Genomic DNA, 14,328 nt, shown 5'->3' on the forward strand with positions numbered 1-14,328 from the left:
AAAGGCTCCAGCCGGCGGTCAGATGCTACTAGGTGTGGGTTGTTAAACAGAAAATGATGCGCTCTATTTTTTTTTTTTAAATCAGATGACAAGCGGCAGCTTTCTCTGGCTGTAAAAAGCGCAGAGTGCCACTGGAGTGCCCCTCCATCACATGTTTCAGCTCACCGCCGGTCAAGCTAGCTGAAAGATGGCGACCGCACTCTTCCCTCGCTGACGAGAAAGACGATTCCAGGTGTTTGGAAATCTTATGGTGTGGAAATCAAAGGTCCACCACGTATTCATTCTCATCAAACGGATGGTGTTTTAAATCAAGAGGGATAAAATCTGCACAACAAACTCTCGATTCCATCAAGCTTGTCTTAAAGTCCAACAGAGGAAGCTCGTTTAACCCGCACGTATCTGGGATCTTACCCATTCGGTCATAATTTCGGTCAAATCGAGCAATTCCTTTTATTTTTGTTTGAAATCCAACTATCTGACACTGATTGACTCAAAGTTTTGTCTTTAAAGCTTCAGAACTCATTGAGGCGCGATCAAATCAAGATGGTTGAACGTCGGATCTGTAATTACAGATCACTATCTGGTGCAACGTAGCTAGCTGCCCTCACCCAGTTCAGCTAAAACCAATGACAAAAAGGCAAATGAGCCTGGAGAGCGTCAAGCGACAGACAACATGAAAGTGTCCAACAATGACGGAGAGGCTGTTTTGTATCGAAACCAAAAAGTCGCATATCTTGGCTTTAAGTCCTGTCAATCAAATCCTTTCTCTCTGGAGTACACCAGCAGGGGAATACACTTTCTAGTCGCTACGTAACGTGGCCAAAGCGCTTCTGGCAACAATGAAGCCTTTTTCCAGGTAATGTCAGAGTTTTGCTGCTTTATGCAAACAGCCTTGACATAAATTGCAGTGTGACAGGTACAGTACGTCTGTAAAAGCACAATTTATTCCCTGAACCCAGCTCTTTATTCTCTCACAGTCGTGCAGGTATACACTGTGGTGGACGTGAACCGCACTGAACCGGCAGTGTATAGCTGCTGGCGGCTGCCGAGTAACCTGCAACCCATTTCCTCAAAATGAGAAAATTACAATGAATCAAACGCTGGAGCGTTATGCTGGCTTTAAGCGAAGCGAAGCGCGGCCCGCAGCCGTAGCTGTGGGCCAACTCTTACCGTGTGATTAGGACAGCATTGTCATGATGAGCCATCCCATTCTCGGGAATACTGTTCCCACTGCCGTGATGAGACAGGATGGACTTTTGCCACTTACAGAAACTGTCCAGAGACTTGTCAGCATGATGATTAATCTCCAAGTTTGGCTGCAAAAGACACACGTGCAATGATGTGCATCATGAAACAGCTGCGTGCAGTCGATTAATACGTACAGTACAAACCGCTTCATATCAATACAATATCATCTTGTACCAGAGCGGAATGTGTTTTGCCTTTTTCTTTCATGCATTCTCATAGTCTGTTGCATGTTGCATAATCTGTAGATTCTAGTCTAAGCAGTGTTTCTTTTTGGGGTTCACCATTTCATAATTTAACACCGAATTGTGTCATTTCTCTTCTGTTACAGTCAAACATTTATTCATTTATTATTATTGTATGATACTACCTCATATTATATGAAGCATCAAATTTATACATAAGATAAACACATCAAATAACACCATTTTTGTTTGGTTAGTTCTTATTTTTTGTTGTAAAAATGCTTCTTGATAATTCCTCATATATCGCTGGAAAAGCGGATTATTTCCCTCATAACTGTGCCCCGTTTGAAAGGTAAATGCATTTGCAGAGCTGAGTGTGTGGCCTGCACCCGTACAAAAATGGCCATATCCTTTCTGCTAACGCCAAGCGGCTTGTTCTGCTGTTGAATTTTGTTTGGTCTTCATTCATTTACCAAACAGCGACTCAGCAGCGTGTAAGAAAAAAAAGAAACGATCCATGCGATATGACTATTTGTTATGACTAATTATATCCATTTTAACCACAAAGGTAAATACAATGACCTGCAATGGTCAAGGACCAAGGTGTGAAATGGTTGGTTTAGGGGCACAACATGGAAGTAGGTTGGGATGAAATGGCAAGGAACTTTTTTAGGAATCACAGACACAAAGACTGAATAAAAAACATTCCGTTTTCATTTGGGGAAGGTATGGAAACCTTGAAGTTGATCTGTACAGCCTCTAAACTATTAATCTATTGTTATTTTTATGTGTAAAATATACTTGTGTGGCTAGGGCATCAAAACTTAAGCTCGCCCTGGAGTCCACAATCTCTTAAATCCTAAATATACTACATATTGCATCGTGGCTAAACCAGATCCTCTAGTGTAATGTTGGTTTGTATTGTATCGCTTAGCATCATTTTATGCTGCATTCAATCCCATTGCATCATACGTCATAATACTGAATTCTACCATGTAATGTTATATTTCATAATGTTGTATTATAACATTATAATACATCACATTGCAGCAGACAACATACTTTCATCCTACCACTGTGTATTGTGTCCTATGTGAGTTGTGGGTGTTCTGTCAGATTGACATACTTTCGCCCATCATTGCAAGTTCTGTTGTGTTGCAGTTACTTATTTATTTTGGATCAGGACGTTTTTCTTGCGTCCTTGTGCTGCACTTTGACTGTTGGAGCCAATCCCAGCAGTCTTTGGGTAAAAGGCAGGGTATATCTTGGACAAGTCAACAGTCCATCACCAAGCTTTTAAAGTTGGTTCCACAGGCAAGATGAGCTCTGTGTATACATGTGCTGACTGTGGTACAGATGTATCAGCAAAGTTTTAGTGCGACATTTAGGAATAGAAGGTTTTCCTTCTTCAACTTATCTCCAACAAGATGTAAAAAAGTGGGAAGTACTGATATCATGGCATTAACCAAAAAAACAGTTGTAAGATCTAAATTGTTTTGAATAAACATGAAATGACGTGGTGATGTATTGCTTGTTCTAGCATAGATCGCCATGAACTAAAACACCTTGAACAAACAAAAATAATCTGATAAAAGAAACCCCAAAATCCGCTTTTCTTCCATTTATCCATCTAAATCACTCAGATTTGAGTGAAAACCTCATGTTTTGACCTTAATCTACAAAAACAGCTTCCAGTACCCTTTTTGGAAAAAAGCAGATGTTTCTCCCGTCAGATATACTGTACATGCATATGATATGTAGCGTGCATCTGAAATCTTCAATCGCGACTCCCTGCGGGGCGGCGCTTGAGCGCGGCCTTCATGTGAAGCAGTGTCCATATGGTGAGCAGTCTCTCTTCTCAAGAGCATCACTTTTACACTCACTACGGGCCAGAGAGCTGAAACCCGAAAAGGTGAACGATTCGGAGTTTGTCTGACTTACCTGATCTTCGGTGAGAACAATGAGACGGGTCACAATAATGTTCACAACATTTCCCAGGCTGGAATCACGGTACAGTTTGGCAACCTGACCTCCAGAAAAGAAGGAAAGACACAAAGTCAGACGTCTTAGCCCCGCGAGTCCATCAGTCCCAGACTAAACGCGGACACGTGCAACGGTTTCGAAGAGTAGCACCAAACTTACAATATTCATCACAGACAGGATGTAGTGCTCGATGTCTTTGCGGCCGTGGTACCCGACCATCATCTTATCGGCTACCACGAGCGTCTCCACGAAGCGCTCGGAGCTGACGGACCGCCTTTGCCTGTGAGCGCCGTTCGGCGGCTCGCTGACGTTTCGAGGGACGGGGGACAAGTGGACAGGGGAGGGCGTGCTGAACTGGCAAGGCGCGTTGCTTTTAATGAGGTCTGTGAACGACAGGTAGGCAGACCGCTTAGAGAATCGTGACACAGCAAGCAGCCATCGGAATAATGACACATTGTTATAGAGAGGGCTGGTTTGTGTATGATAGAGGCAGATCAGGAATGCTCCCCTTTGAACCTTGCAGCTTTTGTTTTATGACCCAGATGGTCTGGAAAAAGCTTTAACATGGTACATGTTAGGGCATGCTAGCCTTCAGCCAATGAAAGTCTTTGCTGTGTCTTATAATCCCTTGGCCTAAACAACAAAGTATCCGCCTGGGCCTTTTTCCAGTCATAGTAAATTTGCATAGATAGCATTTCTTTTCAATGAAAAGTGTCGTTCATTCTATTTTTCCATCCAAAAAGACCAATTCAACTATTACTAAGAGTACCTTGCAAATGTTTTCATAGTCTTTCCACGTGTTTTTCTGTTGCTCACAATCTATCACGTGAAATCTTTAATCAGATTTCACGTGATAGAACTACACAGGGCACCCCATGATTGCAAAGTGATAGAAAAGGACACATGGCTTTCAACTATTTTGCGAATAAGAATCCGAAAAGTGTGACATCCGTCTGTGTTCAGTTCCTTTTTGCGGCGACATCCCCAAATAAAATCCAACAAAACCAGTTTCTTCAGAAGGTCCCCAACCTGTGCGTAACTCAATCTCTAGTATAAACCACATTGGTGATAGAATGGCAGAGGAAAAAGTTTGGAGCTGGCCCAGGTTATAAAGCGATATTCCAAGCTTTGATCATCTCACTGTCCCATCCATCATTTAATAATAAAAAGGAGTGTGGCACAGCCAGGACGTGGCCGTCCACCTTAGCTGACAGGCTTGGAAACGAGAACATTAATCAGAGAGGCAGGCAAGAGATCCCCGGTAACTCCGGACAGCCTGCAGTAATTCAAATCTCATGTGGGATAATCCCCTGACCTGTATTGGTTGTGCACTCTACGAAGAGCGGCAGAAAGAACGCCGCTGCTGAAGGAAAGCCATAAAAAAAAGTCCCATTTACAGTTTGCAAGAGGACACAGCAAACCTGTGGTAGAACGCGCTGAGACCAAAACTGAATATGGCGGCAGCATCATTCTGTGGGGATGCTTTCCTTCAGCTGAGACTGTGAAGCTGGTTAATGGCGCCAAATGCATTAAGGCTAAGGGACTTGAGGCTGAGGTGAAGGTTCACGTTCCAGCAGTTCAAGGACCCTTAAAATGCACCAGGAGCTATGAGGAACTGGTTTAGATGGACTCAGACCTGAACCTCCAAAAGCACCTAAAGACAGTTATAAGGTCGGCTTTCTATCACCTGAAGAACATTTCTAGGATTAAAGGACTGATGTCTCAGCAGGATCTGGAAAAACAAATCCATGCGTTTATATTTAGTAGAATTGATTACTGCAACGGTGTTTTCACAGGTCTGCCTAAAAAGTGGATCAGACAGCTGCAGCTGATCCAGAACGCTGCTGCCCGCATCCTCACTAAGACTAAGAAAGTAGAGCACATCACCCCAGTTCTAAAGTCCTTACACTGGCTCCCTGTATCTCAGAGAATAGACTTTAAAATACTTCTGTTAGTCTATAAATCTCTAAATGGCTTAGCACCTAAATACATCACAGACTTGTTATCAGCGTATAAACCATCCAGACCACTAAGGTCTTCTGGCTCCAGCCTACTCTGCATACCTAGAACCAGAACTAAACAAGGAGAAGCAGCATTTAGTTCCTATGCTCCGTTTATCTGGAACAAATTTCCAGAAAATTGTAAAAGTGCGGAAAGCCTGAGTTCCTTTAAATCAAGATTAAAAACACATTTGTTTAGGATTGCCTTCAACTGTTCTAGTTAACTGAATCACCACTTCTTTGTTCTAATTTCTATCTACATTTTATTCCTACTTGCTTTTATTCTGTTTTAATTTGCTGTATTTTAATCATGTAAAGCACTTTGCATTGTCCCTGTACTGAATTGTGCTATATAAATAAATTTGCCTTGCCTTGCCTTGCCTAGATTATAGACTATTGATTTGGCCCAATTGAATTCCATATCTTTATTCAGTTGAGAAGACTTGAAAAATGATGTCCGCAAACCCTCTCCATTCAACCTGAAGGAGCTTGATACATTTTAAAAAGAAACCGGGTAAAGACTTCAGCCTTTAGATGAGCAAAGCATGCAAAGATCTCCATCTGCAAGAACAGTAAAAGCTAGCTGCGAGATAGGAAGTCAGTTCGACATGGCTTGGACTCAGTGGGATGTTTGCAAATGCACACTTTTCAGATCCCCATTAGTAAAAAGTTTTTAAAAGCCAGTCATTTTGCGCTCTCCTCACAACCGCGCGCCAATTTGCATTGGTCTCACAGAACACCCCCGACAAAATGCACTGATGTTTGTGGTTGTAATGTGACAAAATGTGAAAGACTTGAATACGTTTGCGAAGCGCTGTCTCCACTGAATGGCCTTTTGTAAAAGCTAGAGCAACACTCGCTAGTAGAGGTTGAAAGGTGTCTACCGCAAGGAAGCCGTTTGGCACACAAGGGGTCCAGTTATGTCTACCAGAACCTGGGCCTAGTACCAAACCAGCACTTCCTCCAACCTGCTATGTATAGTTCTTCCTTTACGTCAGCTCCACCCACACAGAATCCAACCCAGATGGAGGTTCACCAACCTGAAATGCCACAGCTGAACTCCTGGCTTCGCTCTTGCGGTGAGGGTATGGCAGACGTTTTATAAATAACATGTTGCTGAGCTCCTTCCAGGTTCCATTCGCTGGAGGTGGCGGAGGATGTGTTCTTTAAAGGCTCTATTAAATACTGTTCTTCCTCTGTCGTTATAACGCCGTGCTTGTTGGAGAAGAAAATCACAGCAAGAGAAAAAACGGGTTACAAACGGCAACATTTCACACTAAATGCAGCTTAGTGTTAGAGCCTTTTAGTGGCACTACAAAAGAAAGAAACAAATATTCAAACAACTTTGCACGTTCATTTCTGTTCAGAATAATTGTGCTTAATTGTTGTGAAAAGCAAAAGCAGTGAAGATGAAAAGCAAATATTTGCATGCAGCAGGACGTTATGACATTATATCTACAGAAACCTGCCAGAAGGCGTCAAATCCTGGCAAATCGCTTCCCTCTCTGTTTAAATGCGCACCTTACATGAGTACAAATGATTCTTTGTCTTAGAAAGCAGTTTGTTTTCATGCGGTTGCTAGGCAATTTTGAAGGCACTTCCAAAATGTACCTAAATGGAAAATGCTCATCTGGCATATTTCCACTAATTGGTTTGGAGAGAATAACTTGCTACAAACTGTCATCACATGGAGGACTTGTTTTCTCTGTGATGCAATGGCCCCAACAACCCAAAGCAGTCAGTGCACAAAAGTGCCTTCAACCCTCGCTCTGTTTCTGACTATTTAACTACCGAAGTTCATAAGCAGTTTACTACTTGAACCACGTTTGAGAATTCAGGGTGGTTTTTATTTGTAGTCTTAGACAGTGGCTTGCGGCTGTATTCCTATGCCTTTGAACTCTTCCTCGTGTTCTAGCGCGACAACCACAAACTTCAATGTGTTTTATTGGGATTTTATTTGATAGACCAACAAAGAGTGGTAAATTGCTGCATTGTGTAAGGAAGCAATTGTCTTCCAAGGATGTACTTATGTTCATCCTTCTTCCCGTGAGCCCTGGCCAGCTTCCCTGTCACGAAGAACAATGGGCATCCCCAATGCATGATGCTGCTGGGTACCATGGTTCACGGTGGGTGTGTTCGGGGTGATGCTCAGCGTTCATTTTCCTCCACAAACTGAGTTTTGCATGTAAGCCAAAAAGCTTGATTTGGTCCCATCAGACCAGTTCACCTTCTTTCACGTATGTGATGTGTCCCCTATATGGCTTGCGGCAAATGGCATTTGCTATGATCACTCTATTATGTTATGCAACTCCTCCATTTGGGCCATGTTTGTGGAGACCACGAATAATAGCTGTCTGACCTGTGCAGAACAGCTCTATTTTCAAAATGCACACAGGTACACGCTATTTACTAATTAGGTGATTTGTAAAAAGCCGAGTTTTCTCGATTTTAATAATCATCAGAGTAAAGAGGGATGAATACGTTTGTATGGCACACTTTCAGATTTTACATGCAAAGAATTTTGTATACGATGCACCAAACACCATTGTTTCCTGTTCACGATTAGACACAGCTTTGTGTTGATCTTTCATAAAATCTCAAATAATATGTTTATGGTTGTAACGTGAAAAAGGAAGCTCGAGGTGCAAAAATAATTGTGTTCGATTGTATTATATTTAGAACATGGTGCACATTTGGATGGAGCTTCATTAATAAAGACAATCGGCAAGAGAGCAGGAGTGCTAGCTTTTCTTTTCCTTTAGGATCCCCTGTTTACCAATACCACGTCTTATTAACCTGCTAGTTTTCATGGCTGAAGGCTAGCGTAGCCAAACAGTGGCAGCATTTTTCATAGGCCTCTTTGCTAACAAAATTTATGGTAGCTGTAGCACCACTATAGCTGTCAATAACGAATTTATTAAACAGCTGAAACCAAATTTCTACTTGTAGTTTCTGTGTATGAACAAGCTAGCATTAGCACTGCAGCACAACTAAGAGCTAAGCTAATTTAGAAAAGTAGCATGTGAAAACTACCGGTACCATGAGCCTTTGCTTAAAAAGGTCTGGTTTTATCTTCAGCATAATGTGAATTTGTTTAGTGGTTTTTCAACATGATAAAGCAGGAGATAGAGCTTATATGTTAGCAAATAGTAGCCGCCAGGACCAAATTTGCCCTTAAAATGATGGCTGTCTGTGTTTATTGGTTGGGGATTGCTGTGAAGACCTAAAATATCACAAGGTTTCTGGCGGGGAGATACTTGTGATGTTATTCATAACATCATTATTCATGATGTTATGAATAATGTTATAAAATGAGAATCAAAAAGCCCTGGTGGAAACAAACATACAAATTACCATGCTATAATCACTATAAACCCTCTTCCTCCTCATAATGTCATCATTAAAAACTTTACCTACATTTCTAAACTGTACAAACTGTATGTCAAACAAATGGTACAACTAATGCTTACAAATTGTGAGGTGCCAGTGTATTAATAATGTGCTGTTTTATACCTGATAGAATCCTTGCAATGTAAAAGCAAGCTTTGACTTTAAGTCTGCCTCCTTCCACCTCCTTATATTTGTTTGAAAATAAATCTAGAGCTTTCATCATCGCTCCAAGACATAAAACATAAATATGACAATGGCTGTTGATAGGGATAGCATACTCTTAAGTCTGGGGAAAGGAAAGGAATATGGTTGAAGCCGGATATTTACACCCTCAATGGGACAATTAACCTTTTTTTCTCACTGTTTGACATGAAATCAGACTAAACTGTTTCTGATTTAGGTAAGTTAAAATTACGGGGAATTTTTTTTTCTTCATGCCAGAATGATAGCGGAGACATTTATTATTTATTGTTATAGAGCAGTGGTTTTGAGACTGAGAGCTACTTCATTGGTGTGTCTTATGAAAGGCTACCAGTACTGACCTTTAAACTCCAAGTGTAAAAGTTCACCTTAACTTTATGTAAAATAAACAGATTTTTCATACTTTGTTATATATATTATTGTTTATAAATCTATATAAATGCAAGTCAGAATAAACAGGAAGAGGAACGGAGAGTAAATTAAAGTTTTAGATGCAGCTCACTGGCGGGTTGTGCTGTTTTTAGAACAGGCTCATGGGAGGTTTCATGAGAGAATGTATTTACTCAGTGGTAAAATTGTGTTTAAATGTGTGGAGGGCTTTCAAAATCCCAGGTCATGGCTAAAAGTCCCTGCAATGGAAGAGGGGCTATTTCTGCAGCACAGCTAATTACAACAGGAAGTTAAAAAAGGATCAGTTTAAAACTCAGCCTCTTGTGGAAATATTACAGGAATATGCTTCTGCACGACAAGAGGCAAGAAAAGTGCTGAGTCGTGGTAGCGAACTCAGTTACCCAGCCAACCTTAGCTAATGCAAAGAACAAATCACGCCATATTTGAGCACAGAAATTGCATATGCAGTGGGCAACAGCGTCTTTGTTATTTTCTAACTTTTTATTATATAAAGTCATTTTGCAGTGAATAAAAATAACTCATGTCTGAACGCAGTAACAAGTATTTATCGGCGTTAGCAACATAAAGGCATTCATCAAGGAGAAGAAAGCTAAGCTGCTAGGTTTAGAATGTTAGAAAAATATAAGATTTACTGATTTAGGGTCCTAACATCTCATTATTAGCCATTTTAGTTCTGATTTGCCCTGATATATTTAGTCTTCAAAAGACAGAATGCTTTATAGAAATCCTAGTCGTATTATACGCATACATGTATCAGTAAACGTTTTTTTTCACTTTAAAAGGGGCCAAAGACAAACTCTAAAAAAAGATCCCCCTTCTTTTTCAACAGCTTGTGTGGAGCACACACTGCGAGAAGCCCCTTCAGTTTGGGTTTATAGAAAACACTGCCTTGGCTGTGTAAAAACCACAATAACAGCAATTCAACACATAACACTCCCATGTAGGAACACGTTCGATGCAAAGGTTTTACTAGTCTGTGATGTCAGCATCTCATACCGTCCAGACAGCTGATTACATTAAAGTACAGACACAGTTTTTGTCCATTTTTGGTGCTGGAGGGGAAAAAAAGAGCAAACACTAATTCAATTTATGATACTCAGCGCAGGTCTTGCCAACACATTTGGCCACATGTTTGCTCCACATGACTCTGGTTGCCAATAAGAAGCTGGGCCCTTTCTTCCTTCTTTAGAGTTACTCGAAGCACGGAGGGATAGCAGCTATTAAAACCTGGTCCAACTCCTTGATTAGCAGGGAGACGCTGGACAGTCGCAGAGTCTCTGGATGACTAAAAGCCCAGACAGGATAATTAGGCACTTTATTAGTGCTTCTAAGGTTTGTTTTAAAGAGCCTAGCATAACTATTAATACCGCTTGAACGTTTTCACTTTTATTCAACATCACAACCACAAACTTAAATTCATTTTTATTGGGATTTTATGTAATAGAGAAACACAAAGTATTGCATTATTGTAGACTAGAAAGAAAAAAAATATACATGGTTTACAAAAAAAATCCGAATAGAAAAGTGTTGCATAGAATAGAATAGAATAGAATAGAATAGAATAGAATAGAATAGAATAGAATAGAATAGAATACTTTATTGTCATAGCTGAGGAAATCTTGCTGAGTGAACTAGTGGCCATTTATACTGACTTCCAAGTAAAAAAAAAAAACACAAAATTGCCATCCAAAAATCTAGTTACGCCCAAAGTGATTCATACGAGAGGCAGATATGGATGTAAAATTATTTTCATTCAACCAAGAAGTTGGTTTCTTAAAAGAAATGAGACAGACATCTCTCAGAAGATAACAAAGGAGTTTCCATTTCAAAATAAATAATTGATCTATTTTCATTTATAATTATCTGTTTTGTTTTGTTTTTATTGGATGGGGGGTATTTATAACTTGTAAATTTCTACGTGTAATTTAATTTGTGCTGGGGTTTTTCAGGTCACCTTTCTAAATGAGATTTTAGATCTCAATGGGTATTTCCTAGTTAAGTAAATTTTTTTTTTTTTTAAAAAGCACATCAAAAATTATTTATACCCTTCTCATTAATCACTGGAAAGATCTTAACTGGCATTAAAGCAATCATACGCTTCTTACAATTGCCGTGCAGCTATTTGCATGTTTCCTTTTCAATAATTTATCTTTGCTGATGGGCCCAACTCTTAGGGGTAGAAAAGCCTCCTTGCCATCACCCTAATCTTTAGCTTTCTCAGACTCTGGTTGGGCCACAAAACATGTTGGTACAATTAAAAGATTACTGTAAATCCGCCTGTCGTATGAATCATGTCGGGCTTCATGGCACTTAAACAGCAGACAATGTGATCACCAAATTAAAATCAACAGCATCCTCTGAAGATTCCATGCAAACTACACAATAACGCACCAGGGTTATCCAATTTCCTCAACAGGTGCTATAATATGCGACTGCTTAAAACATGTTGTCATCAATGAAACATAAAAGGTTTAACTTCTCAAAATAGACGCTGTATCATAGCAAACTTCATTAAGCTTCTTCCATGATGGTGATGATTTTACCAGAAAGGAAGGTGCGCACTTTCCCTTGCTGACCCTTCTGACTGAGGAAGTTAAGCAACCAGGTCGGACCAGTGATTGGGTGCGTTTGTTTTCTGCACCTTTTGCGTTGTTAACTCAAAGTAAAATCCGGTGCAACCAACTGCCTTCAGAGGTGAGCAATAACTTATTAAACGGTAAATAGCGTAATGTACTCAGATTTTTCTTACAGGTTGTGTGAAGGTATCCGGGGTGTATTAGGAAACATTAGTGAACTAGTTCAGGAGAAGTTCAGAACAGGGTTAGAGGTTTCAAGATATAAACACCCTGTGGAGCACCGTGCGACACCATGTCTGCAACTGAAAGGCTGGACAACAACCGCATTATAGGGAGAAGAGTGGTATCTCTGGAGGAGCTGCTGAGATTCTTAGCTCAGACAGGAGAATCTAGTGATGCAACTACTAGTTGCTTTTCAAAGCTGCCATAAAAAAAGCTTTATTTTAAAGGAAGTCCTGAGCTGTCTAATTTAAAGATTATCCCGACAAGCCATTTAGGAGACTAAACAAATGGGGAAGAAAATGCCCAGGTTGGATAAGACAAAGTCTTCAGCCTACATGCAAAATGCTAAGCTAAGAGAAAAACTACCCCCCCCCCCCCTTAACACATCCTCCTTATGGTGACAGTATTTGGCTTTTGGGGCGATTTTCTTCAGCTGGGACCGACCAGAGATGAGGAGGAGACGGACGGAGCAAAACAAAAGGTAATGCTGGAAACAGACCTCTTAGAGGCAGGGTGTTTTTATTTGCACGGCAAAGCCCAGGGCTGAAGCCAGAGGAGAATCTGTTGCAAGACTTGAAAAGCAACGTTCACAGATGCTAACTGCCCTGTCCGACTAAGCTTGAGCGATTTTGAAAAGAAGAAAATGGGGAGGGAAAAAAAACTTTCAGCCACTAGCTGTGCAAATCTGGTAGAGAACCCCCCCCCCCCCCCAGAAGACTTGCTTATCTTTTCCTTCAACTTCAGGATTATGCACTGCCTGGAGTTGGTCTAAGCACATTAAACCCTAATAAAACACACTTATGTTTGCGGTCGACGAAATGTTTGAGCGGGGGGGGGGGGGGAAGACTTTTTGCGAGGCAGGGTAAACCAAAACACTTTCTGGCCGAGCCGCCGCGTGCGTTTAGCATGACAGGCGGAGGAATGTGATCTCAGCTGCTGAGGTGTCGCCTTCCCAGATCACAGAAACGATTTGATTCTCCTGCATGTGCATGACCTCACTCTGAGCTGCCGGCAGATTCAGCGAGCCAGGTGGAAGGGAGCCAAGACAACCAGTCGGATCCTCCGGCTGAGCAGCAGATCCGCATGTGTGAGTTATCTGACGCGCACATGAGGGTTTGTTTGAGGTAAGCGGTGCGAGTCGTCTCGTGCCTCCAACAGAACAAGCCGGCCTCTCAGACGGTGCTTTGTACTCACCAGTCCTTTGCAGTTACTGAGTGCCACTCTGGTGGTGTTGCGCTGGTTTTGCAGGAATCCCACGTAGTGACAGTCGTCCACCGTGTCATGACGCCACTCGGGGCCCTCTTTGCCCCAGTACTCCACGGTGAAATGTTTTGACACCAGGTCGGGGTTGAGTGCCAGGTTTAGGTGAAAGTGCTTCCCGTACGCCGACAGTCTGTAGAAGACGCGGGACTCCGGGGGGTCCGCGGCGGGGTCCCCCAGCGCACGCCTCCGCCGGCCCGGCCGCTGGTGCTTCACAGTGTAGCTCAGGAAGTTCCCGTCCTCATCCACCCGCAGCGGGACGGTCAGCTGGTAGTGCTGCAGGTAAGACACGGACTCCTCTTTCACAGGAACACAGGAGCAGAGAAGATGAGAGAAAAGATTAATCAGCTGTTTTTAATGGAGGCGTTAAGCCTTTTTTTTTTTTTTTTTTGACCACCTGCCCCAGTCATACCTTGAGAGCTTTGCGAAAGTCTTTGAAATTCGGAAGCAGCCATCACCACCAGGCTTAGTGTCCAAGTCAGCGTCTTCCACAATATTTCCATCATTCAGGGAAGGCTGTGACATGGGGTGCAGGTAGAGGGGGCTACGGTTGGGTTAAAGGCACAAAGTCAGTCTGAGGCCACGCCGTAACAGGTCCATGGTTTCTCTTCTTCGCTGAAACGCCTCCCGCCGAATGTTCTGTGGCTCATCCGGGTCTCAGATTTCCCCCGAAGGCGAGCCTGTCCACATCTCACAGGCCTCTGGATGCATATCAGCAGCGTGCATCGAAACTCCGTCCTCCATCGGTCTCGGGTAGAAGTTCAAATCAGGAGCTCTGTCTTGGAAACCTGTCCTGACGGATCCATCTGCACTCCTGTGAAGGACATTAAACTGTTTTGTTTTTTTTGTTTAAAC

General features: G+C 42.0%; 1 protein-coding gene across 1 annotated transcript in view; it reads right to left on the reverse strand.

Moving 5' to 3' along the window:
• adamts6 (ADAM metallopeptidase with thrombospondin type 1 motif, 6) overlaps positions 1-14,328 on the reverse strand; it is a 91,662-nt gene that overhangs the window by 73,928 nt on the left and 3,406 nt on the right. Inside the window, exons 2-7 of the mRNA XM_012869588.3 lie at positions 13,886-14,287; positions 13,408-13,772; positions 6,454-6,628; positions 3,573-3,796; positions 3,372-3,455; positions 1,171-1,316 (exon numbers count right to left, since the gene is read on the reverse strand). Coding sequence (XP_012725042.2) covers positions 1,171-1,316; positions 3,372-3,455; positions 3,573-3,796; positions 6,454-6,628; positions 13,408-13,772; positions 13,886-13,979 — 1,088 coding nt within the window. The 5' untranslated portion in view covers positions 13,980-14,287. The remainder of the gene's footprint in view (positions 1-1,170; positions 1,317-3,371; positions 3,456-3,572; positions 3,797-6,453; positions 6,629-13,407; positions 13,773-13,885; positions 14,288-14,328) is intronic.

The sequence above is a fragment of the Fundulus heteroclitus genome, chromosome 8 (genome assembly GCF_011125445.2).
Source record: "Fundulus heteroclitus isolate FHET01 chromosome 8, MU-UCD_Fhet_4.1, whole genome shotgun sequence".
Taxonomy (NCBI): Eukaryota; Metazoa; Chordata; class Actinopteri; order Cyprinodontiformes; family Fundulidae; genus Fundulus; species Fundulus heteroclitus.